This window comes from Crotalus tigris, unplaced genomic scaffold (assembly GCF_016545835.1).
Source record: "Crotalus tigris isolate CLP2741 ecotype Arizona unplaced genomic scaffold, ASM1654583v1 scf7180000017644.4837335, whole genome shotgun sequence".
In the NCBI taxonomy this organism is placed as follows: Eukaryota; Metazoa; Chordata; class Lepidosauria; order Squamata; family Viperidae; genus Crotalus; species Crotalus tigris.
The window spans coordinates 1,875,106-1,900,598 of NW_024096536.1; the positions used below are offsets into that span (position 1 = coordinate 1,875,106).

At 38.8% G+C, this 25,493-nt stretch overlaps 1 protein-coding gene across 1 annotated transcript in view; it reads left to right on the forward strand.

Moving 5' to 3' along the window:
* Window positions 1-25,493, forward strand: part of TNRC6B (trinucleotide repeat containing adaptor 6B) — a 57,971-nt gene that overhangs the window by 906 nt on the left and 31,572 nt on the right. Inside the window, exons 2-5 of the mRNA XM_039335524.1 lie at window positions 9,930-12,254; window positions 13,976-14,131; window positions 21,365-21,543; window positions 23,814-23,888. Coding sequence (XP_039191458.1) covers window positions 9,930-12,254; window positions 13,976-14,131; window positions 21,365-21,543; window positions 23,814-23,888 — 2,735 coding nt within the window. The remainder of the gene's footprint in view (window positions 1-9,929; window positions 12,255-13,975; window positions 14,132-21,364; window positions 21,544-23,813; window positions 23,889-25,493) is intronic.

Sequence of the window (25,493 nt, forward strand, 5' to 3'; positions counted from 1 at the left end):
TTTTAAGTTAAAACAAAAGAACGTTTTTATTTCCAGCATGAAACAAAATGTTTCTTTTTCAAGACCTCTCACACTGAGTGCCTGAGGCATTGTATTTAAGTTGTTTTGCAACATGTGATTGGAAATCAAATAAATAAAATAAATATGATTGGACATTTTTTCCTCCAAATCTTTCCAACCTAGCCAGCGCAGGTGTGAGGACTAGTCTTTATTGCTGATGGCTAGGCCAGATTGAAAGATGTGAGTATTGAGAAGAAATAAACACTGAACATGTCCAGATAGTAATAGTAATAATAAAAAAAGTTGGAAGGGACCTTGGAAATCATCTAGTCCAACCCCCTGCTCATTTCAGACAAATGGTTATCCAGTCTTTTCTTAAAATCTTCCAGTGTTGGAATATTCATAGCTTCTGGAGGCAGGTTCTTCCACTGGTTAATTGTTCTAAGTGTCAGGAAGTTTCTCCTTAGTTCTAGGTTGCTTCTCTCTTTGGTTAGTTTCCACCTGTTGCTCCTTGTCCTGCCTTCAGGCGCTTTGGAAAATAGCTTGAATCCCTCTTCTTTGTGGCAGCCCCTGAGATATTGGAACACTGCTATCATATCTCCCCTCGTCCTTCTCTTTGTTAAACTAGACATACCCAATTTCAGCAACCGTTCCTTATATGTTTTAACCTCCAGTCCCCTAATCATCTTTGTTGCTCTTCTCTGTACTCTTTCTAGAGTCTCAACATCTTTTTTACATCGTAGTGACCAAAACTGGATGCAGTATTCCAAGTGTGGCCTTACCAAGGCATTGTAAAGTGGTATTAATACTTCACGTGATCTTAATTCTATCCCTCTGTTAATGCAGCCTAGCACTGTGTTGGCTTTTTTGGCAGCTGCAGCACACTGCTGGCTCATATTTAAATGATTGTCCACTAGCACTCTGAGATCCCTCTCACAGTTACTACTATTGAGCAAGGTACCCCCTATACTATACCTGTACATTTGGTTTTTCTTGCCTAAATGTAGAACCTTACTTTTTTCACCATTGAATTTCATTTTGTTAGATAGCGCCCAGTGTTCAAATCTGTTCAAGTCTGATGCTTTCTAACGTCATTTTTCTATCTTCTCAAGTAGTAGGTTGTGGTCTACTTGTCAAATTCCTTACTGAAGTCCAAGTAAATTATATCCACAGCATTCCTCTGGTCCACTAATTTTGTCACTTGGTCAAAGAATGCAATAAGATTTGTCTGGCATGATCTATTGTTTGCCTGTAGGTGTTCGCTTATTCGTTGTTTGATTATCTTTTCCAAAATCTTCCCAGGTATTGAGGTCAGGCTGATAGTCTGTAATTTCCTGGGGGGGGGGTTCCCCTTTTTTTGAAGATGGGAACTACTTCAGCTCTTTTCCAGTCCTCTGGTAGTTCCCTGATGCTCCAGGATCTCTGAAAAATATAGTTCAGTGGTTCTAAGATCACTCCTGCCAGTTCCTTAAGAACCTTGGGGTGTAATCCATCTGGTCCTGGTGATTTGAACTCGTCTAGGCTGGACAAGTGTTCACTTACCATTTTCTTGCCTATCTTAACTTGTATTTCTATTTTGTTTTTTATGGCACTATTTTTGATAGGTTGGTCTGTTTTTTCCCTTTGTGTAAAGACAGATGCGAAAAACGAGTTAAATAGTTCTGCTTTCTCCCTGTTACTTGTCACCTTCTTGCCACTTTCACCCACTAATGGACCAATCGTTTCCTTCACTTTTTTCTTGTGTTTTACATGTTGAAAGAAACTTTTTTTGTTATTTTTGACTTTGGTTGCAAGCCTTAGTTCATTTTGAGCCTTAGCTTTCCTCACTTTGTCTTTGCAGGCTCGGGCTATTTGCTGATATTCTGACTTAGTTATGTATCCCTCTTTCCACTTTCTATACTTGTCCTTTTTATCTTTCTTATCTTATAGTTGCTTGTTGTTTTTTGATTATTGCTGTGAAGTTAAGATAGTTAGGTAAGTTTTATATATGAACCTGCTCCATTTTGCATGTTAGTCTTGTAAAGGTAAGTGTGTGAGTTACTTTGCTTCAGGGTCACATAACAATATTAACTGTGTAAATTAAAAACATTCAGACCCAACTTGTGAGACCTAAAAGTCTTAATTTCTCTAGGACAACGGTTCTCAACCTGTGGGTCGCAACCCTTTTGGGGGTCGAACGATGCTTTCACAGGGGTCGCCTGAGACCATCGGAAAACACATATTTCCGATGGTCTTAGAACCGAGACACTAGTGAGAATTTCTGCTCAAGGCTAGCTCCGCCAGCCAGCTCGGGCAGACAGGAAAGCAGCCGCCTCAGCAGCGTGGCGGGGCTGCGCTACCCATCGCAGAGCAGCTACTGCTGCATTGCCACGGCTATGAACCTCCTACTTGGCATTTTTCAGGTCCTCTTGCCTGGCTTCTGTCTAGGAGAAGCGCAGGGCCAAGGTTAAAAAAAAAAAAAAAGCCTGGCGAAATACTCCTGAGGAGTAGCGTCAATCTGTAGCGGGAGGTGAAGGGGGTGGGTGGGTGGGTGTCGACCAGAAGGGAACCGGGTCTGATAAGGGCGAAAGTTGACTGAGATTTTCCCCCTCGCCCCTCTCTCCGCCTCCCTTTGTGCAGCGGCGTCTCTGGCTGCTGCCTTCCTGGTTGCCGAGAAAGGGGAAAAAAAGAGCCGTGAGCGAGTTCCTCTTTCTGCCTCGTTGCTTAAAGCTTTTTTTTTTAACGACCACTCTTTTAGAACTCCTCGGGGCTTGTTTGCACGAGCTTGTGGCAGTTCAGTAAATAAAGGGGTGGGGGAGCCAAACCATCCAAGGCATTTGCACCCTGAACGTGTGGACGCTGCTTTCATGACTTGCCACCACTGCCCCCTCTCTTCCCACCCTGCTCTAGCAACGCGCTGCTGCTGCTGGCTGAGCTGAGCTGCGGCGCTGAGCCGGTCCCCATGCCTCCTGGTTGCCCGGCCGCCCTCCGCGCCATGCCGGACCCTCCCCCGCTCCACCCAGCCCGCCGCCCTCGCCATCGGAGGGCATCTGTGTGTGTCTCCAGACCTTATTGGATTACCATCCCCAGCAGCCCTAAAAAGCACTGTGGAAGAGTGGGGAATGCTGGGAGTTGCAGTTCATCACCATCTGGAAAAACATGACTCTCCAAAGATCAATCCTTCCTTTCTTCCTTCCTTTCCCCCTCAATCTCCATCTCCTTCCTTTCCCCTTCAATCTTCCTTCCTTCCTTTCCCCTTCAATCTCCTTCCTTCTCCATCCCTTCCACTTCAATCTCTTTCTCCTTCCTTCCTTTCCCCTTCAATCTCCTTCCTTCTCCATCTCCTTCCTTTCCCCTTCAATCTTCCTTCCCCTTCCCTCCCTCCCAACATTTTTGAGCAAGGAAGAGTAAGCTTCTCCAGCAAGCATTGCTATATTGTTTTTGTGATTAATCACTATGCTTTAATTATGTTCAATTCGTAACAATGAAAATATACCCTGCATATCAGATATTTACATTACTATTCATAACAGTAGCAAAATTACAGTTATGAAGTAGCAACGAAAATAATTTTATGGTTGGGGGTCACCACAACATGAGGAACTGTATTAAAGGGTCGCGGCATTAGGAAGGTTGAGAACCACTGCTCTAGGACTTTCTGTGAGAAACTGCTTTGAATTTTTATAAATTCCTAGTTTTGGGGTGAGGCACACATGTAAAAATCAAGCTAGGGCAGGGGTGGAGCTGCCCACGTGCCCCACACCCACTTACCTTAGGACTGTTGCAGCCAGGCCTCCCACGTCCCGATACCTATCTTGTTGCTGCCTGAGTTCTTCTGTGGCCGCTTGCGGCTGCACGCCATGTGGTGCATTGCACTGCTGCTGCCATTTGCAGCAGGAGGCTTTGTGGCTCATTGTGCCATCGCTGATGCTAGCAACAAGAGGCCCCATGGCTCATCGCACCAATCACGCCGCTGCTGCCAGTTGCAGCAGGAGCCAACAAAGCTCATTGTGCCTCTGCCACCGCTCCTTTTCTTATGGTTCATGGTGTACACATCAATTTTCTCCCAACATTGAAATTCAAAGGCATCAATTTTTCTTTGTTCAGCCATTCTTAGGGCCCTATTTTCATATCTATATATTACCACTAAGATGTAACAAGTACCATACCTCTATTTTATAGCTTCAGTCATGAATTTCTTTACCCAGGAAAATAATTTATTATACTTCACCTTCATATATTTGTTTGGGTTGGCATTGCCTATTACAGTGATGGCAAACCTATGGCACGGGTGCCAGAGGTGGCACTCAGAGCCCTCTCTGTGGGCACACACGCTGTTGCCCCAATCCTAGGCCTTCAGCTGGCTTTTATAAAACCTTTTCGCTTTAGGCCTCTGCCACCATGTGTTAAAAAAAAAAGGTTCAATCAATCAATTTCAACTTCTCGTGGGGAAAAAAAAGATCTTGCAAAGTTGGAATTGATTGATTGAACTTTTTGTCTCACCCAGTCTGCCGTTACCACCGCAGCCACTCCCACCCAGTGGGCCACGCCCAGCCAATGGGCCATACCTACACCGCACTCGACGATGTATAAGTGGGTTTTGGGTTGTAGTTTGGGCACTTGTCTCTAAAAGGTTCGCCACCACTGGCCTATTATTTTAACCTTGCTTTCTGTTAATATTCAGCAATAGTATACTACTGCTGTAGTATCTTCTTTCACCTCCAATAAGGGATTTCTTAGGTTTTCCTTGATTTCAGCTGTCAAGGTGATATACCTTGCATATAAATTAACCTTGGCAACTTCTCTCCCAATTTTGAACTATTGAATTGTTCCATATTTTGTTCTAACTGTTGTTTCCTTGGTCATCATACAACAGGTAGCTGGCATTTTCTTGTTTTAAAAGGGTAGGTCATACAATAGTTTAAAGGGTAGGCCCTAGTCCACATAATCGGTAACTTTAGTATAATCAAGAAAACAAATAATTGCCATCCTTTTGAAACTCTGTGATATGTGTTATTATTTCTTGCTTTTAAAATTTTAAAAATTTGACTTCCGGTTTGCGCCGTCCCTAGTCGTACGAGGAGACTTGTCTCCTCGTCGGCTAGCCTTTTCTCTGCTGGTAGACCCTTATGCGAGTCGAAAGTTGCCCTGGAGGGTGCAATTTCTGTCGAGGAGGCTTTGCTCGGTTGTGGAGGAGTGGCAGCTCCTCCAGCTGTCCGAGCTATCTCTGAGGGCCGACAGAGAAGAAGATCGACCAGTAAAATGGCCGAGCACTCTGCCGCTTCAAACCACAAGTCAAAGAACAAGCTGTAAGAACTCCCGTGGTGAATCCGGAAGAGACTTTTCCTTGCTACTCTCTCTACTCTATTTTGTTGTTTGTGCCTGTAAGAGCCTTGTTGGAATTATTTCCCTGGCTTGAAAAAGCAGCTTCTGCATGTTTGGGAAGAAAGACGTTGTATAAAAATAGAACAAAATTCTAAAGACTATATTTTAATTCCATATTTTGGGGGGGTACAGAAATTTTTTTTCTCTTCCTAAGAACTATACTATCATCTTATGCTGGAAGATTATTTCTTTTTTCACATTATACTTTAAAAGACAGAAAAAAAGGAAATGGTGTCTGGAAAAGATCTTTTTTTAACCTACTGAGGACATCTAGTGGCGAAAACTTAATACTGTAACTTCTGGTTATTCTTTGAAGATGGAATAGATCTGACCTTCCAATTATTTTTGAAGAGAAAGGATAAGCTGTGTAGCTGTGGGAATTGTGGGGGTGGACACTGCCTAATTTTTATTAAATATAGCCTCTACAAAAAAGAAAAAAGAGACTCTTTTTAATTACTATCAAAATGGAGAAACCTCAGTTACAGTTAAACTGTAAACTTATATTGGAAAAGATTTATGAGGCTACTACAGAAATATGTGCTACAATGAAAGAGTTTACTACAGAATTAAGATCCAGAAATCTCACTTCAAACATTCATACTGATGTCCAGACTACATCTGACTATTCTATAAATCGAAACATACTAGAAGAGGAATCAACAGAGATAAAAGAGGAACTTATTCTATCTTATAAACTTTCCATCTGTAACTTTGAGGAACAGAAGAAGCAAAGACTGAGATTTGAAACTACAAAGCAACGAAGCTTTAAGGATCAGAGAAATAGATGCCTAATGCAGAGGATGGGACTCCTATTCTTTCAAAGGCCACTGCAAGCAACAAAGATAGATCCACTGGCTGAAAGGGAAGCTTGGTTATGGAAACCTGTCTGGCACAGAAAAAAAGCCAGAATCGGACTGAAAAGAGAAATTTAAAATTGTGTAATAGATTAAAAGGCAATGTTGGATTTATGGACTGTTTTAAGGATTAAGATTTAGAGTCAGAAGTAAGAAAAAATATACAGGAGGGTGATTATTAGAATAGATATTTTAAATAGATTAAGAATGTACCTTTTGGAATAATAGTTTTATTTTGATGAAACTTATTATGTATTGGAATTGAAAAAATGTTGGCTTTTTAGATTTGGATTGTTTCAATAATTAACTGAGTGTTTTAAATTAGTAAGATGACCTTTCTGTATGATTACATAGATGTGATAAGGCATGATAATCAACTGGATGAAATTTGAATTTTGTTTAATGAACTGAAATGATTTAAGGTTTAACATTATTTTGTTATCTTAAAGAGATTGATCGATTGTGGGATTATATATGTATAGGGTAGTTTAATATTTTATTTTAATTAGGATATCTATTGTGTAGTGGAAGAAGAAATAAATGAGATTGATGATAAAATGAGGAATGTGAGAGATTAAGAATTAGAATATATCTGGAAGGAATACCTGAATTGATAATTTGTTGATTTAAAGTTAAATTTGATTATGATAATTGTAAACTGACAAAGTTTTAAAACAGGTTTAGCAGTAATAGAAATTTAAATTAGAAATGGAATATTTTAAACGTATTTGAGGGAAATAGAGAGGGAACAGTGAATGTATTGAGTTGAGTTGTTTATATATGTTTTCACTTTTGAATGTTTGATTACCCAAACACCACGGTGTGTCCTGAGTACTTTTTCTTAAAAATTAAAAACCAATAAAATGTGTTTTTAAAAAAAAATTGTAAAAACTCCCTCATCTTTTCCATTATCCATCAGATGTTAGCAATGTAATCTTGGATGCCTGTGCTTCTTCTGGGTCAGATTTGTATGTCTGTCAGTTCTTGTTCAATGTATTGTTTAATTTTGAATTTCATAGTTTTACTAACATGTGAGATACATACAATAAATGATTCTACATATAGAAACACTGGAAAGTGATCTGTGTTAAACTAGGGAATGATCTCAAAGCCTGCAAAATGGAATACATTTCCAGTGAAAATTATTTAATTTTCAGTCATTCTGACCAATCCAAAAGATGAATTTAGAAGGGTTGGGGGGGGGGCTTTAGAGTATAGACTTTAGTCTGTTAGCTGTTTGAGCCAAACATAACCCTCTGTAGTTTGGATTACTATAAAAGCCTATAAAGAGGGATGCATCTTCTTTAGTTTGGTGGCAGAATTGATAGCATATCATTAAGCAAACTCATTGCTTGCTGTGGAGCATTTTGCAAGAAACTGGAAGTAAATGCCGAGTTTTGGCAAAAAGACCATAAATCAGGGTCATGGACCAGTTGTAGTTCAAGGACTACATGTATAGCATTCTACCATTCTCTCGCTGCAACTTCCTTCCAAATAATTTCATGAATTTTATTTTTAATTCCATTCATTTTGTTGGAGGCTCTTTTTTTAAGCTTCATTTTCCAAACAGTTTTTAAATCTTTCCATAAACATTGCTCTGCATAATCTCCGGATTTTTCCTTGTTCTCTTTATATTCCTTGCAACACTTTTTTTCTTAGTCTAAATCTTATACAATCACTTTCTCTCAGTCTTGGTATTGCAGCAATGATTATCTTATCTACATTTTCCCTATCTATGCCTATTTCACCTTCCTCATTCCACTAAGCATTCTTTTTCATTAATCTTATTAATGTTCCATCTCCTATTTCTGTGGCATTCTGTAATTTACTGTTTCAAGCAGCTTCCACATCCTCTTTCTATAATTATGTCTCTCTTTCATTCTGATGGAAGATTAACTTATCTTCTAATTCAGGGGTCGTCAACCCCCGGGCCATGGCTTGTTCGAAACCAGGCTGTGTGAGCAATGGGCAAGTGCACGCGTGATGTTTCATTCATGCAAGTGGTGGGTTCTTGCACTTGTGCATGAAGTTCCACTTGCATGAGCAGAAAACATACACAAAGCTGCATTCATGTGAGTGGACCTTTGTGCACAAGTGCAAGCACCCTCCACTCATGTGCAAAGCTCCATTCATGTGAGTGAAGTGCATCCATGCCCACTGCTTGCACCAATGAGCTGTGCTCCTACACGTATCTGCAACTCATACGCCTGCCGCCCCCTGCGCGCGCCCTCACCCACCCACTGCACCTGGTCGGACCACTAAGGTGGAAAGGTTGTGGACCACTATTCTAATTCTCATAGAGGTCTCATATATTGTTTTTGTGCCTTTTTTTACTTTCACTGTTGTTTTTCTCCCAGCCTTTTCCTCCATATTGATTTTGTCCCCAACCCCATTCTTGGCATTAGTAAATAACTCTGTCCCATATTCAGAAACTCTCATCACTATTTTATCCCTCACTAATTCTCACTTTTCAGCACAATTTAAATCAATAATACTTTTAAATTTATATTCATCCATCATGGATATGTATAAATTTATGCTTAAATTGTATACTCAAATTAAGTATTTTTTAAACAATTATCATTCTCATTCTTTCCAGTAACTCTTTCTTTACACACTCTTCATTCCTTCTCCTCTATTTAAATTGTTGAGCAGAATATTTTTTTTTCTCCTTGGTCATGATCATTCATCAATTTGCATAATTTTATCAAAAACCTGGTTTACCTGGTTCTTTTGTTATCATAATTCATTGGAATATAATATTACTAATTTATAGATATCTAATTTCATAAATATCTACAACAACCAATATAGATAGCACTGTTTCATACTTCATGAAAAACACTTTACATTGTTTGTTTATAATTAATTTGCATCTTTACTTCCCTCCAAATGTTCATGTCCACAAGAATACACCATTCCAATCATCCTTTTTACCATTTTCTTTTTTTTTATAATCACATTCTCAATCTTTAATCTTTTGTATAATAATAATAATAATAATAATAATAATAATAATAATAATAATAATAATAATGAAGTTGAAAGGGACCTTGGAGGTCATCTAGACCAACCCCCTGCTCAGGCAGGAAATCCTATAGCATTTCAGATAAATGGCTGTCCAGTCTCTTCTTATTTACTTCCAGTATTGGAGCATTCACAGCTTCTGGAGGTAGGTTGTTCCACTGATGAATTGTTCTGACTGTGAAGAAATTTCTCCTTAGTTCTAGGTTGCTTCTATCTTTGGTTAGTTTCCATACGTTGCTTCTGGTCGATAAATAAAACAACCTAACATGCCATGTTTATCACCATGTGACCCCAAAGGTACTGTCCTCCACTGCACTGATTGTGGATTTAGTTAATTTGGGCTTAGATTATTAGTTGTAGTAGTACCTACACGACATGCAGAATTCTTTTACGGTATCCAATCATTTTGGCATATTGTGAGCAATATAATACAAGTACAACCAATACTAATTTTACTCCAACGCTTTCCAACTATTCAGTGCAGGTTAGGATCTCTTATCTGGAGACTTTAACTTGCAAACCCATGTACCATAGTCTGCATCCAATCAACTAGAAAGTATATGCAGTGAAGAATATCTTTCACAAGATTGTGAAACATTTAAAATTTAAAGTTTCAGCAAATTTGTATATATTATCTAAGATCTTACATGAATTTATAAATAATTTGGTCTGTTGCCTTTTTAGATTCAACAACTGGAGGTGCTGCTGCTTCAAATTATGCAAATTCCACTTGGGGTCCAGGAGTGTCCTCCAACAGCACCAATGTCAACCCTACTCACGTCTGGGACAAGGTGATTGTAGATGGGTCTGACATGGAAGAGTGGCCTTGTATTGCTAGCAAAGATACTGAGTCTTCTTCCGAAAACTCCACAGACAACAACAGTGCCTCAACCTCCAGCTCAGAGAAGAGCGCTCTGCTAGGAAGCACCAGTAGCAACAAAGGAAAAGGAAACCAGTGCCAGTCTGGAAGCTCTGGTAATGAATGTAATCTTGGGGCCTGGAAATCCGACCCTAAGGCTAAACCTGTTCAATCTTCCAGTCCTTCAGCAGAGAATAATGGTAGTCTAGCAAGCTGGAGAAACTTGAGTGGGCAGGATAGAATTGGCCCCAATCCTGGCTTCAGCAACTTTAACCCAAATAGCAACCCATCTGCTTGGCCAGCACTAATTCAGGAGGGCAATTCAAGGAAAGGGACTTCAGAAACTGATAATGGTGGTTCAAATGCACAGATTAATACAACAGGTCAGACTTCTAGGGAACAGCAGTCAAAGATGGAAAATGCGGGTGTTAATTTTGTCTCTGGCAGAGAACATGCTCAAATCCACAACACTGATGGACCAAAAAATGGAAATGCTACATCCTTGAACTTAAGTTCACCAAACCCAGGAGAGAATAAGGGAATGTCCTTTGAAATGGGCTTTGGGAACCCCTCCAGGAGCACTGATACCCCTTCACAAAGCACTGGAGAGAGAAAAACTGGGAATATTGGGTCTTGGGGTACAGCTAGGGGGCCTTCTGGAATGGACAGTGCTTCTAATCAAATTAATTCTGGAAATCATGGGAACAATGGGAAGGATAGGGAAGACTTATGGAAGGGAGCTTCTGTTCAAAAATTGAATGGGTCAAGAAATGAATCTTGGGATAATAGTAATAGATCTACGGGTGATGGGTCTTGGACCATTGGCCCTCAACACTCTGGTGAAAGTAAATGGAATGAAGGGAACAAAATGACATCAGGGATGTCTCAGGGAGAATGGAAACAGCCGTCTGGGTCTGATGAACTGAAGATTGGTGAATGGAATGGTCCAAACCAACCAAATTCTAGCACTGGAGCATGGGACAATCAAAGGGGCCACCCGCTTCCTGAAAACCAAGGTAATTCCCAAGCTCCCTGTTGGGGAAGATCTTCTAGTTCTGCAGGAAGTGAGATTGGAGGTCAAAGCACTGGAAGCAACCATAAAGCAGGAAGCAGTGATAGTCACAATTCTGGACGCCGATCATACAGGCCTACACATCCTGATTGTCAGGCAGTTTTGCAAACTTTATTAAGCAGGACTGATTTAGATCCCCGAGTGCTTTCAAATACTGGTTGGGGTCAAACTCAAATTAAGCAAGATACTGTTTGGGATATAGAAGAGATGCCAAGAGCTGAAGGCAAGTCTGATAAAGGTACTGAGGGGTGGGAGAGTTCTGCCATACAGACAAAGAACTCAGGGGGCTGGGGAGATGCACCCAGCCAAAGCAATCCAATCAAGTCTGGATGGGGTGAGCTTTCAACTCCAGCAGAATGGAAAGAGCCCAAAAACACTGGAGGATGGAATGATTACAAGAGCAGTTGTTCTAACTGGGGAGGAGGAAGACCAGATGAAAAAGTCACAGTATCTTGGAATGAAAATTCCAGCAAAGACCCAGGATGGAATGGGCGGCCACCTAATCAGGGATGGTCTTCTGGGAAGAATGGCTGGGGAGAAGAAGTTGACCAAACAAAAAATGGCAATTGGGAAACTTCAGGAAACAAGTCAACATCAGGTTGGTGTGAAGGTGGCCAAAATGAGATTGGCACTTGGGGTAATAATGCAAATTCAAATTCTTCTAAAGCAGGGTGGGATAATAATAAAAGAACTCCAGCATGGAATGATACTGGTAGACAACCCAGTTCCTGGAATAATCCACAACAACATCATCAGCAGTCAGAGGCACCCAGTTCCTGGGACCCACCACCACCTCCAGCACCACAGCCTCCAGGTAATGGGAGGCTACCCAATTCTAACTGGAACAGTGGGCCACAGTCAACTGTCTCAAAGGATGAAGAACCCAGTGGCTGGGAAGAACCATCCCCCCAGTCAATTAGTCGTAAAATGGATATTGATGATGGCACCTCAGCATGGGGAGACCCCAATAGTTACAACTATAAAAATGTGAACCTGTGGGACAAGAACTCGCAAAGTGGACAAGCTTCACGAGAACAGAACCTCCCTCCTCCAAGGCCTAGCAAAGTAACAGCCTCAGGTAATTTTTTTTAATGATCTTCATGATGATGCAAACTTTTTTTTTTTTTACTAAATTTAGATCTACAATAATTTTCAAATATGTTCTGTAGTTTGTCATACATCTAACGTGTCCTTGAAATAACACTGTAAATGTTGAATACTATGCTTATGAAATGCTTAACTGTTTGTAGGCAATTTTATTCTTGTGACTGCTATGTTGGGAAGAGGAATTTTGGGTTGTCTTTAACTTTTAAAAAAGAATAGAATGACCCAGAGTATGCCAGAATCTAATTCACATTGGCCAAAGAATCAGATTCCTGTGTTGTTCCCATTACTAAGTCGTGCATAGTACATAGATGACGTAAATAAAATTCATAAAGTGTTTATTTCCATAAACTATGAGCTTCTTGTTACAGTTTCTGTTAAGGGGAATAATGGGAGCAGCAGAAGATGGAGTCTCCCCTTGATCAGGACTGGTTGGTTCCTTGGAACCTTCTATCCTCAGGATTGCACACTTTTTTTAATTGCTAGATGGTTTTTTTTAATATAATCTACGAATTATTGGATACTTAAATTTTTCTGATTATTTCTTATTTAGGAAGGGAGCATGAACACACAAAGGATAGATTTCCAATTCTCTGTCCAACAGATAGGTGCTTTTCAGGCTAAAACTGTTTCATCAGTTTACTGGTACAATTCACTGGTATAATATAGATTGGGTGCTTGTAAATATTCATAACAGTAATAGCAATTATTTTGTTATAGAGGCTAATATTGATAACTTTTTCTGTGGAGAACATTTGAGCAACTTATGTGATTCCAATTAGTTATTTTGCTTTTCCAGACATCAGAAGGAGGAATTAAAACCATATCTGCTTATATTTTCTAAATATCATGCATTACTACAATCATGCATATATAAGAATATGTTATATTTTTGCCAATATTTTTCTGAGCAAATTGTGGATTACATAGGTTATATATGATTATGGTATGATATATTCCATATATATCATTAATATTTTTCTGATGATATTCAGAGAATTCTAATCTGAAGTTCTCCTTTTGTCTATTACACTCAATTTGTGATTATATTGAATTCTATTGGCTGTAAATTCAAACTTTACTTTTGATGTAATAACTGTAATGGTGACAAACTGTTAATTTAATTCTTTTGATTTAGCACAATAATGTAGGATTTAGAATAGATACTAAAATTGATGTATGATAAAGTAGAATCAGCTGTGTAGAAAGAGAAAGCTTTACAGATAATCCTCAATTTATGACTACAATTGAATCCCAAATTTCTGTTGCTAAGCAAGATAGCTGTTAAGTGAGTTTGCCCCATTTTATGAGCTTTCTTGCCACAATTGCTAAGTGAATAACTGCAGTTTTTAAGTTAGTAACACACGTCAAGTGAATCTGCTTCCTCACTGAATTTGCTTGATAGAAGATCGCAAAAGGGGATCATGTGACCCTGGAACACTGCAGCCATCAAAATTACATGCCGGTTGCCAAGCGACTGAATTTTGATCATGTGACTATGGGGATGCTGCAACACTCATAAATTTGAAAAGCAGTCATAAGTCACTTTTTTCAGTGCTGTTTTAACTTTGAACAGTCACTAAACAAGTGATTGTAAGTCAAGGCCTAGCTTATTTTGAGATTATGTTGCTCTGAACATTAAAAAGGAACTTTAGTGAATAAATAGCCTAGAATGAAAACTCTCTCTGTATTTAGTCTGGAACAAAAGCACACCTCCTGCACCAGATAATGGTACCGCTGCTTGGGGTGAACCAAATGAAGCCAGTCCTGGTTGGGGTGAAGTAGAGGATGCAGGGACTTCTACCACATGGGGAAATGGATCCTCCAGTGCATCCAATGCCATAAAATCTAGTAAGTAAAATCTAGTTTCCTATTTTAAAACAACAATAATGTTGTTTTTTACTTAAAACTAATTGTTGAAAACGCTAAAAAAAATAGTTCCTAGAAAATAATATAGTTTTATAAAAATATTTTAGAATAAAAGCAATATATGAATAATGTTTAGAGACTGAAATAAAGAACCACTAGTGATTATGATATGAAGTCATTGTTAAATATCAATGACTTCATGTTATAATCACTGGTGAGCCTTTTTGAATATTAGTGCTGATATGGACTACTAGATTTAGTTGCTATTTTATTCTGATTTCAGTATTTACTGTTAATCAGTGGAACAACCTGCCTCCAGAAGCTGTGAATGCTCCAACACTGGAAGTTTTTAAGAAGAGCCTGGACAGCCATTTGTCCAAAATGGTATAGGGTTACCTGCTTGAGCAGGGGGTTGGACTCAATGACCTCCAAGGTCCCAACTTTATTATTATTATTATTATTATTATTACTTTCAGAATTGTCAGCAGTGGCTGCCTTGATTTAGAAGTTCTGGAGGTTGGAATCCATACATTTGAGAGTATGCAAGTTGCAAAAGGCTGGCTGATGGAACATCTGTCTTGGATCCATATTAATATGAAGTGCAGTATTGGAACTAAATTATATGTTTAAACATGCTTATACAAACTTAACTGGATGGCAGGTGAAGTTCTTGTGAGATTGACAGGGACACTCCTCTAAATAGAGCAGTCCTGAGTGTTATAGGCAACTAGGAATTTAATTTTAGAGCAGATTTTAGAGTTACAGTATTTAGTCTCTGATGTAAACATGCAGATAAACAGTGTGGAAAGAGGAAGCAAGAGGGAGAATGAGCATTCTAACAATCAGGAACATTGAGTTATCAGATATAGCTGGAGTCAGTGTTGCTAAATGTATGTGCTAATGTAGTATCTAGAGTAAAAACATAGATACAGTATATTTAAAGGACCTTTTTCATTCAAGAATATGTCATACAAGCTGTTGCTGTTTCCATAAGAAAAAATAGGAATCTAAAGTCATAAATAGATAGGAAGCAAATTAAGTTATCTCACTTTTTCAAGATAGGGTAGATAAATAGTGATTTATGGACTAACTGTTAGTTCATTTTGGATAAATAGGGATTTATGGACTAACAATGTGAGAAGAGGTCCTTGGATTACTAGTTTCATTGGATCCAAAGAAGTGTTGGGGATATTTTTTGAGCCTTTTTCTGGATAAATTGGAAGAATAAACATGTACAAGACCAGGTCTAGGTTTTTTTTCCTGTTACATTTTGGCACTATAATCCCAGAAGGGAACTTCTGAAGAATGCATAAAAAGGTGGCTTGTTGGGCGGCTCACAGTGTGCTGTTTTGCATTTCAAATGAATGAAAACAATCCATGCTTATTTCCATGGTATTCTTTCCACCAACACATAGGAACTGATTTTAATCTCAAAAACAATTCATTACCATGGTTTCTCTGTAACTAAACAAATCTGGGTTAAATGTTATAAAAATTTTATTCCTCTTTTTTAACTTGCTACTTTTAGGTATGTTAAATAATCTTTTATGATCAGTATTATTCTAATATGTTTGTTTGTTTGTTTGTTTTGTATTAGTACCTGTACTTTTTTTATCATATCTACAAAAAATATACCACGGTAAACTGGTGTGTGTGTGTCTGTATATATATATATATATATAGGTCTTTGGTTGTTCAGGTTTTCTCCCACGTAAAATTGGAATTTTACGTTGGAGAAAACCCGAACAACCAAAGACCTATATACAAATACCTGCGAAAACCTCAGAAAACACATATTACAATTACACTAAAAATATGATCCCTGGGTATAAATGTGAGCACCAGGGAGTGCTAAAAAATTTAATAAAATTTAGTAAAATGTCAATAAAATTACAATAAAACCAATAAAATGCCTAGCTTTCGTCAGCAACTGCTGACATCATCAGGGCTCAAAATGCCGGTCAGTGGGAGAGTCCTCTTTATAGATTGGCCAGAGTCTGCACCCGGCTCCTAGATCTTGTCATTGGGCCTGCTGGAATAAGCTGTTTCCCGGTTGCCGGTTTCTCATTAGCAATAATTGCTTTCTTGCATTTCTTGCTTGTGTAACTGTCATCGGATGTTTTCTCTTTGCCAAATTCGGGGTTTGATGGAACGTCCCCCCTCTCTTTTTTTGCTTTATTGCCGCACCCATTTTGTTTAGTTACACCCCTCCATCCTCCCCTTTCCCCACTCCGTTCTGATTGCCCCGTTGCAACACACTGTCTCTTATTTTCTTTGTGTTTTCCCCAATCATGGTCTCCGCAGATGTTATTCAAGTTAATTGCTATCACACCCCTTGTTTCCTCCTTGCTCCCTGCTTGCATGGTGCCGCCTTGAGGGCTCTTCCGTGTTGCCTGTTGATACGGGCAGATCGGCATTGCGAGGTGGGGTGGGCGGGTCATATTCCCCAAACATGCTAATGAGGCTGTTTCTCCCCTTTTTGAGTACGATCTGGTAGTTGTTGCTCCCAGGCGTCTCCTTTCTTTATCTCCGATCTTTATACATTCCATCCTAGTTTTAACCAACTCACCCTGGATGTTCTCTGTACAGCAATCAGGAGCATCAGTCTTCACCACTCTCTCCCCTCCATTCTCGGTGTTCCTCCCATGTGCATCCTCATCGGGGTCACTCCACACCTCCCGTTGGCACATTTGGGTTGGTACTGCTGAACGGGGTGGTCGAGTTGTTACAGGCAGTGGGGCTGGAGAAGCTGCCCTTTCTCTTCCCAAATACGGCAGGCAATTCAATGCCCCCGTCAAGGGTATTTTAAATATGGATCTCTTATCAGGCAGCACTCTCCCCTCCTGATATCCCGGGGTGTGTGTGCAAGCCCCTAGTCCACACGTTAGTGCTCCTGCATCTCTTGACCCTCCTTTAGCTGCTTGGAGATGTCTGACCGTTCTGGGGGGGGGGTCTCAATCGTTGTTTGTGTTCCGTCTGAGTACTCCCGGGCTGTGGATGGTGAGAGGGGGAAGTCTTCTCTACAATCCTCTCCGTTGATATATTCGGTGTTTCCTTAGGCTGTCTCCAGTGGGGTGGGGGATTGCCCATGCTCCAAGCTCTCAACGTTAAGTGGGCTGGGCAAAGATCGATGTGCCGATTAATTGAGTCCTTATTGGATAGCCATGCCTCTTTAAGCAAGCAGCCCCCTTTCGTATTGTCACTGGCCAAGACACGTACGTTTTCAAAGTCAAATCGGTGGCCTGATTCAGTCATATGTGCCGCAATCTGAGAGTATTGTTCGCCCCTCTTTACCGCTAATTTATGTTCATGGACCCTGGTTCTTACTCTCTTGGCGGTCTCACCAACATAGTTCCTGGGGCAGTCCTCACAGTCAATTCTGTAGACGACTGCTGACTTATCCATGGTGGGGAGTGGGTCCTTGGGGCGCATGATTGTGGCATGTAGCATCTGATTGGGTCTATGGGCTACCTTAACATTGTATGGTGCTAGTAATCTAGCAGTTGCCTCAGAAACGTTGCAGATATAGGGGAGGGTAACCAACGTCGTCTGTGGTGTAGGTTCATTTGTACATGGATCCCTTCGAGGTTCAGGTGGCACACTATAGTGCCTAATGAACCTTGTTGGATATCCATTGCGTTTGCATATATGAAAGAGATGGTTTCTTTCCTCTATTTTTGCTCTGGCAGTACTACAGTGGGACTCCACCCATTTAAACAGGGCTCTAATGCAACTAACTTTATGGGCCACTGGATGATTACTCTTATGATGGAGGATTCTGTCCGTGCACGTTGATTTTCGGTATACCCTGGTGTCAAAAGTTCCATCTGACTGTCGATGGACGTCCAGAAATGCCAGTGAACCCTGATTTTCTTCCTCCATCGTGAATTGAATGTCTGGGTATACCGAATTCAGTATGCCTTACCGTTCAGCAGTACCAACCCAAATGTGCCAACGGGAGGTGTGGAGTGACCCCGATGAGGATGCACATGGGAGGAACACCGAGAGTTCGAGGGGAGAGAGTGGTGAAGACTGATGCTCCTGATTGCCGTACAGAGAACATCCAGGGCGAGTTGGTTAAAACTAGGATGGAATGTATAAAGATCGGAGATAAAGAAAGGAGACGCCTGGGAGCAACAACTACCAGATCGTACTCAAAAAGGGGAGAAACAGCCTCATTAGCATATTTGGGGAATACGACCCGCCCACCCCACCTCGCAATGCCGATCTACCCGTATCAACAGGCAACACGGAAGAGCCCTCAAGGCGGCACCATGCAAGCAAGGAGCAAGGAGGAAACAAGGGGTGTGATAGCAATTAACTTGAATAACATCTGCGGAGACCATGATTGGGGAAAACACAAAGAAAATAAGAGACAGTGCGTTGCAACGGGGCAATCAGAACGGAGTGGGGAAAGGAGAGGATGGAGAGGTGTAACTAAACAAAATGGGTGTGGCAATAAAGCAAAAAAAGAGAGGGGGGACGTTCCATCAAACCCCGAATTTGGCAAAGAGAAAACATCCGATGACAGTTACACAAGCAAGAAATGCAAGAAAGCAATTATTGCTAATGAGAAACCGGCAACCGGGAAACAGCCTATTCCAGCAGGCCCAATGACAAGATCTAGGAGCCGGGTGCAGACTCTGGCCAATCTATAAAGAGGACTCTCCCACTGACCGGCATTTTGAGCCCTGATGATGTCAGCAGTTGCTGACGAAAGCTAGGCGTTTTATTGGTTTTATTGTAATTTTATTGACATTTTACTAAATTTTATTAAATTTTTTAGCATTCCCTGGTGCTCATATATATATATATATATGTTTTCTGAGGTTTTCGTGGGTGTTTGTATGTAGGTCTTTGGTTGTTCGGGTTTTCTCCCGCGTAAAATTGGAAGTGTCTTGGCGACGTTTCGATGAAGTCCCATTCGTCATCTTGAGGCTGGTGTTTTCAGCTTCGTGCTTTGAGCAGCACGAAGCTGAAAACACCAGCCTGAAGATGACGAATGGGACTTCATCGAAACGTCGCCAAGACACTTCCAATTTTACGCGGGAGAAAACCCGAACAACCAAAGACCTATATATATATATATCTAAAGGGTATTAAAACTTTGTTTTGCCAATTGGCTTGAGGTTCCAAGGGGGGTGATTATCACTGGAGATGGTTGACAAGATAAGAAGACCATGTCTCTTAGTTTTGGTTTTTCTAAAGTTTTAAAATTTTAATCTGCATAGTTTTTATATTGTAATATATTTTAATTATTAGAAAAATAATTAAACAAATATACATTTTATAACACATAAGCTACCTTGAATTGCCTTATAGGGAAGATAGGCGGCATAAAAATTTAATAAATTTTAAAAATAATGCCTTTAGCTTAAAATAACAGTTTTGAATGAGTAACCATCTTATTAGTATTAGTCGGTAGTTGATTAGAATTATTTAATCACAGCAGAAAGGGTTGGCTGCATTCATACTTAATGCTGAGCCAAACATTATGTATGGCACATTACAGTTTAGGGTGACATGCAACCCCTACCCATTTTAATTCAGATTTCTAGTCACCTTTTGGTATGCCAGGATTAGAAGAAGCTGACTACAACTAGGAACTGAGTAAATTGTTTAGATTCAAGGAGAGTTTGAATAGTATTTCAACTTAATTATATCCTGCTTTGCTTTTTGTAGAATTGATTTTGCAGAATTAATTATCAGTTAGCCATTCTATCTAATCACTGTAATAAGCAACACAATGTAAATTGGATTATGATTAGCTTCAGAATTGCCATTCAGTTTATTCTCACATTTGGAAATAGTGGAATAATTCACTAGTAAAAACGTTTGGGGTTATTATAAAAGAATGGATTGTCTTTTAAAATGGAATGATATGTGATACAACTATAGCAATAGCACTGAAACGTATATGCTGCTTTACAGGGCTTTACAGCCCTCTCTAAGCGGTTTACAGCACATTGCCCCCGACAATCTGGATCCTCATTTTACCGATCTCGGAAGGATGGAAGTCTGAGTCAACCTTCAGCCACTCAGAATCGAACTTCTGGAGGGAGCAGTGAGTGAGTTAGCCTGCAGTATTGCATTCTAACCACTGCGCCACAAACTGTAGTTATAAAATGGAAATTATAACATTTTATTCATAACCCATTTTTAAAAAAATATTGAAACGTGCAAGCAAGAATATATAGAAAGAAGAATTGTAAAAAGCCAGACATTAATATTATCTTAATATTCCTTCCACATATTAATATACTTTACTGTCAAAGAATAACATTAGTCATGAATTATATAACATGTAACATTAACTATGATGATTATAAGTTAAAAGAACTTTCTGGCTTCAACCTGACCTGAATAAAACGCCTTTGCTATGCCAGTTTGCCAGGCCTTATGAAATGAATCTAAAATCATACTGTAGTTCTCTTTTTTCCAAGTTAGCTATGGATATTCTAGTACAGTCATAAAATACTGCTAAGCCTTTAGACAAAATATATTAATTGATTTCTAGAAATATATTCAGAGTGCAATATCTGGACACAGATATATTTTTTTCTTTATGAATTACCGATCTCTGAAAAAAAAATTAGGACCGAAAGGAGGCCTAATGACTAAATATCATTTTAGCAGCATAAACCAATTTATTTATTCATGCATGCTAATTTATCATGTCCATATCCCATCTCTGAAACAATCTAATAAAAATGTCCTTATTTGGGACCAAGAAGGATAGCACTGGTTTCCATTGTTCTGTTTTATTTCTATCTTATTTCTGTCTTGGTCATTGATCTGTTAGCACTCATTTTGTAGGACATTCTAAGACCAATTAAATACGTAAATATTTGTTCCATACTAATAATATACAGTGTTGAAATAAATCTGGTATATACTAGTGATTCTAAAATTACTGTATGCTAGTAATTCAAAATTAGTCAAGAAATCTTTTTCTTTGGGCCTTTATTTCTGGATTAAAATGGAGGGATCTACAACTGCAAATGATAATTTCCAGGAAAAACTGTAAAAAGTTAACCTGTCGGTTACCAGATCCAAGTTAACAGGTTTACTGAAAGTTAAAATCCTTCAATATCTACTGCTGCTTATTCGATCCTGGATTGTAAAATGAAATAATAGAAATAATAGACGTGGGGAATTTAGGGTGGCTGTTGGTCTTTTTGTTAGTATTTTTTTGACATTTATTTTCCATTATAGATTCCAAATCACCTCAAGATGGCTGGGGCGATAATGATGGGCCAGTATCAGGAACACGGCATTCCAGCTGGGAAGAGGAGGAAGAGGGAGGAGTCTGGAACACAGCAGGCTCTCAGGGAAGTAATTCCTCCCATAATTCAACTAGCTGGGGACAAGGAGGAAAGAAACCACAAATTAAGGTGGGAAAAGTCTTGTGTGATGTAGTCTTATAGATAAGTGAATATCATTCTCTTAAACTGCTAGTGGTACAGAATGTTAACTATGTAGGTTTATGCTAAAGGGTAGTATTTAATGTATTGGCTTGATAATTTAATGTATTGAAGGTGCATAATTAACAATGCTTTGACGATGACATGGATGGGTGGGAATGAGAAGAAAGTAGGAAAAAATTGATTGGGCCATTCAGAGGTTAAATGGAAATAGTGAATGATGGTTATCTCCTTAAAAGGATGTTGATTTCAAATGCATGTCCCAAAGGTGCTTTTTCAGGAGGCAACTGGACTTTCTTGTTTTTTCTTTGAAGACATTTCACTTCTCATCCAAGAAACTTCTTCAGCTCTGGCTGGATGGTGGGGAATGGAAGGATTTATATTCCTTGCAGACAGCTGGTCCATTCCTCCCCATCCAGTCAGAGCTGAAGAAGCTTCTTGGTTCAGAAGTGAAACTCTTCAAAGAAAAAACAGGGAAGTCCAGTTGCCTCATGAAAAAGCACATTTGGGATAACTATGACCTGGGTGATTGAGAATCTCCATAGACATTTCAAATGCATGGTTTAAACATGTTTGCATACATATACATGTGGCAGAGGATTGAGAAGAATTATAAAAACATGATTGGCTTTATTGTTTATTACTTATTTTCTGTAGTTTGTATACAATTAAACTGAAGTCATAACACCATAAAACCACATCATTAAGATACACTACTCTGAAACAGATGACAAATAAACTGCAGATAATACTTCTCAAATTTGTCAGAACTGTCTTTTAATAGTTCTGAAGATAATATAGTAAGAAAGGAGTCCTATTAGGAAATAGATTACTTCCTAATAGAATGAAAGTAAAGAAGATGTAAAAAAAGAAGATACTGAAAATTCTTGAAAGAGAATGATAAGAATTATGTAATGAAGTGCCATAGAAGTATGCTTGGATAGAATGAGAAAATTAAAAGTTGCACATAATGAGAAGTGCATGTCAGAGAACCATTGCTGCAGAAAAACAGATGGTAAGAAAGAAACATGCTGAATATTTTCTGAAATTTATGACACTGAAAAAAGATATCAAAAGAAAAAAGGACACACAGAAAAAACTGTGATTTTAATGAAACTGAAAAATAGTTTTGGACATTGATTGAAGAACCTTCAGCAACATGAATAGAATTAAAAATAAAAGCGATGGAATGATTTAGTGAGAGAATGCTGGAAGAATATTTTATAGATTTATTGAGAATGACAGTTGAAGAACAGAACGGAAACAAATGCTATAAACGTTTAGTTTTCAAGAAAAAAGGCACAAGTTGTCAGTACTGTGAGAATGTTGAATGTATAAGTATTGCAACTGAAAAAACATTAAAATATGGATGTAGTCTGTTGATAAAGAGACACTGTGACCTGTCTAATGTGTGAGGTTTGCTTATAGCATTTATGTGTGACCTGTTTTTATAAGTGAATGCTTCATGTATGCATAGTAATTGGAAAAGTGCTGCTATTGTTCCTCTAAAAGAAGGGAAAGGGGACAAGACAGGGAAAAACAACAGGGAAATTGGATTGGAAATTGGAAATTCTGATGTAGAGGGTATGAGAGGTGCCAGTGAGCAAAATTTAGGAAGTACAACGGAGCTTTATGGTGCAGAGGGATGTTCCAACTAGAATTTTATTCTTCAGCAGATAATTGAGAAATAGAATTTCTTTTATTCCAGAGAAAGTATATGATGAAGCATATGAATAGACTTGAGCTATGGAATATTTTTCATGAATAGAGATACCAAATGCAGTAAGACCACTAAGTGAAGCATCTTGAGAATAATTGGAATGCTTAGCAAAAAACTCAACATTGAAGATGGAATAAAACAAGGATGTATGACATCATCTTATTTGTTTAGTGTATTTAAGAATAAAGGCACGTGTCTGGATTGGAAATATAAAAGTATAGATACTTTTGTATGCAGATCATGTTGTATTATACCCTGAGAAGCCAAAAGATTTGCAGTGGATATTAGATAGATTTGATAATAGTAACTGCAGTTAGTAATTCTATACAGCACCTGTAATGTTTTCCCCTAAATAAATCAGTAAGCTATAAGTCTATACTAAACTTGATTGCTTTTTAATTAACAGCTGAAATTAGGATCTGCCAATTTCAGTTTTGTGATGAGTATACAGGATAGCATTATTTAAATTGAAGATTTTGCAGCATAGAATGAAATTTAAACTAATCATTTCTGTTTTCAGTGTTCATTAAAAGGAGGAAGTAGTGATTCGTGGATGAATACCTTATCTGATCAGATTTCAAATATGGGATTGTTGGTAAGGCATTCTGTGTACTTCTTGGTGCAAAAATTATTTACTAATACTTGAAAGGCAAAAATAGCTACCGTACCCAACTGCAAGTGGTGCAAGTGACTGATTTATAATTATTTGTGAAATTTTATTAGTTGTTTATATAACACACACACACACACACACACACACGATAGACTTGTATAATACATAACAGATCAATACCTAGATTGAAGGTTTGTCATTTAAAAAGAAACACAGAACAGCAGCACTAGAAGGGGGGGACCCAGGTAGAGGTATAAATGAGGGAGAGAATGTAGAACTATTTCATTACACATAAATTAACAATTACAATAAGATCAGAGATTATGGCAGATAGGACATCTAACAAAACCAAACACCAGTGATTTTAAAATAGTTGATTTCTGTACTAGTTGAATATTGCTCGCTAAGCTTTAAAAAAGTTTAGAATTTTTATTTTTGTAAACAGGTATTTGGATTCATGTATTGATTATATGTACATTACAGTTAACCAGAATGCTTTTTTTTAAGTAATACCTATCTTTTTGTGCACAACCATAAAAGGGCAGGTGAAATGAGTTTCTGTTTTACAAGAATAGGCTGTGAGAAACCATGGCAATCTAAGCACTATTTACCGTGGTGCTATCTTTATTTATGTGGTTATAGTGCTGCTATTTATGTGCATATGTTGTTGCTTTCTTGGCAAAGGAGTTATGATCATATGTTACACATATATGCTTCTACTTGTTTTCTTCTCTGCATTAGCTTTGAATTGAAAGGCATCCTTCATGCAGTTCCACATGAGAATGCTTTTGTCCCCAGGCTTTGTGCTTGTCCCCTTACTGCAGAATAAGAAGCAGGCTTTTTTATAAGGCCTCTAGGATTGTCTCACTTGCCAAGACATTCTCTCTGCCTATCTGCCCCAATTCTTCTGAAGCCAAATCACTAAATTGACTTAAAGCAGCACATTCAAATAGTACAGAACACAGCAGTAGAAAAATAGAAAATTTGGAAGATTTTTATTTTAGTTGTTTTTAAATCAACTTAAATTGTGTTGGCATGGCACAGTGCCCTAACGTCCAGCATTTTTTTTTCCAATAATGCATCTGAGCCTTGTCAGTTGCCTTCTGGGAAGTAGCTCTCTCTAATATCTATTTTTAATATAAAAATATTATCAAAATTCTGAACACGCACACTTATTAAAAAAAAAACAACCTGAGAGGCCCTCATCTGAATAGGTAACTATGGTTATCAGGAGCCATACTAGCCTGCTGTGTTTATCTGCAGAAGGAACAGGGACAGACCCTATTTTTCAAGTACCCTTCACTTGTCAGTTGAAACTGCAAGAAGCCCTGAGTTGTAGCACAGGACAAATCCTGGAATCCTAGCTGGCCCAGCAGCATGCCCCATCCCAGCCATTCTGTGATCCATGGGTCCTACTGTGCTCAGTGGATCTTCACTGTTTTCCTGTTGCTGCTGACAAAGCATGCCTGGCCTGACTCTGTTACATGTGAGGAACTGCTAGCCACTGAGGACTTTCTTCTGGATGCCACGTGTGCCATTCTCTAAACTACTCATGCTGTTTATTCTCCAAACCATATGCCCCATTTT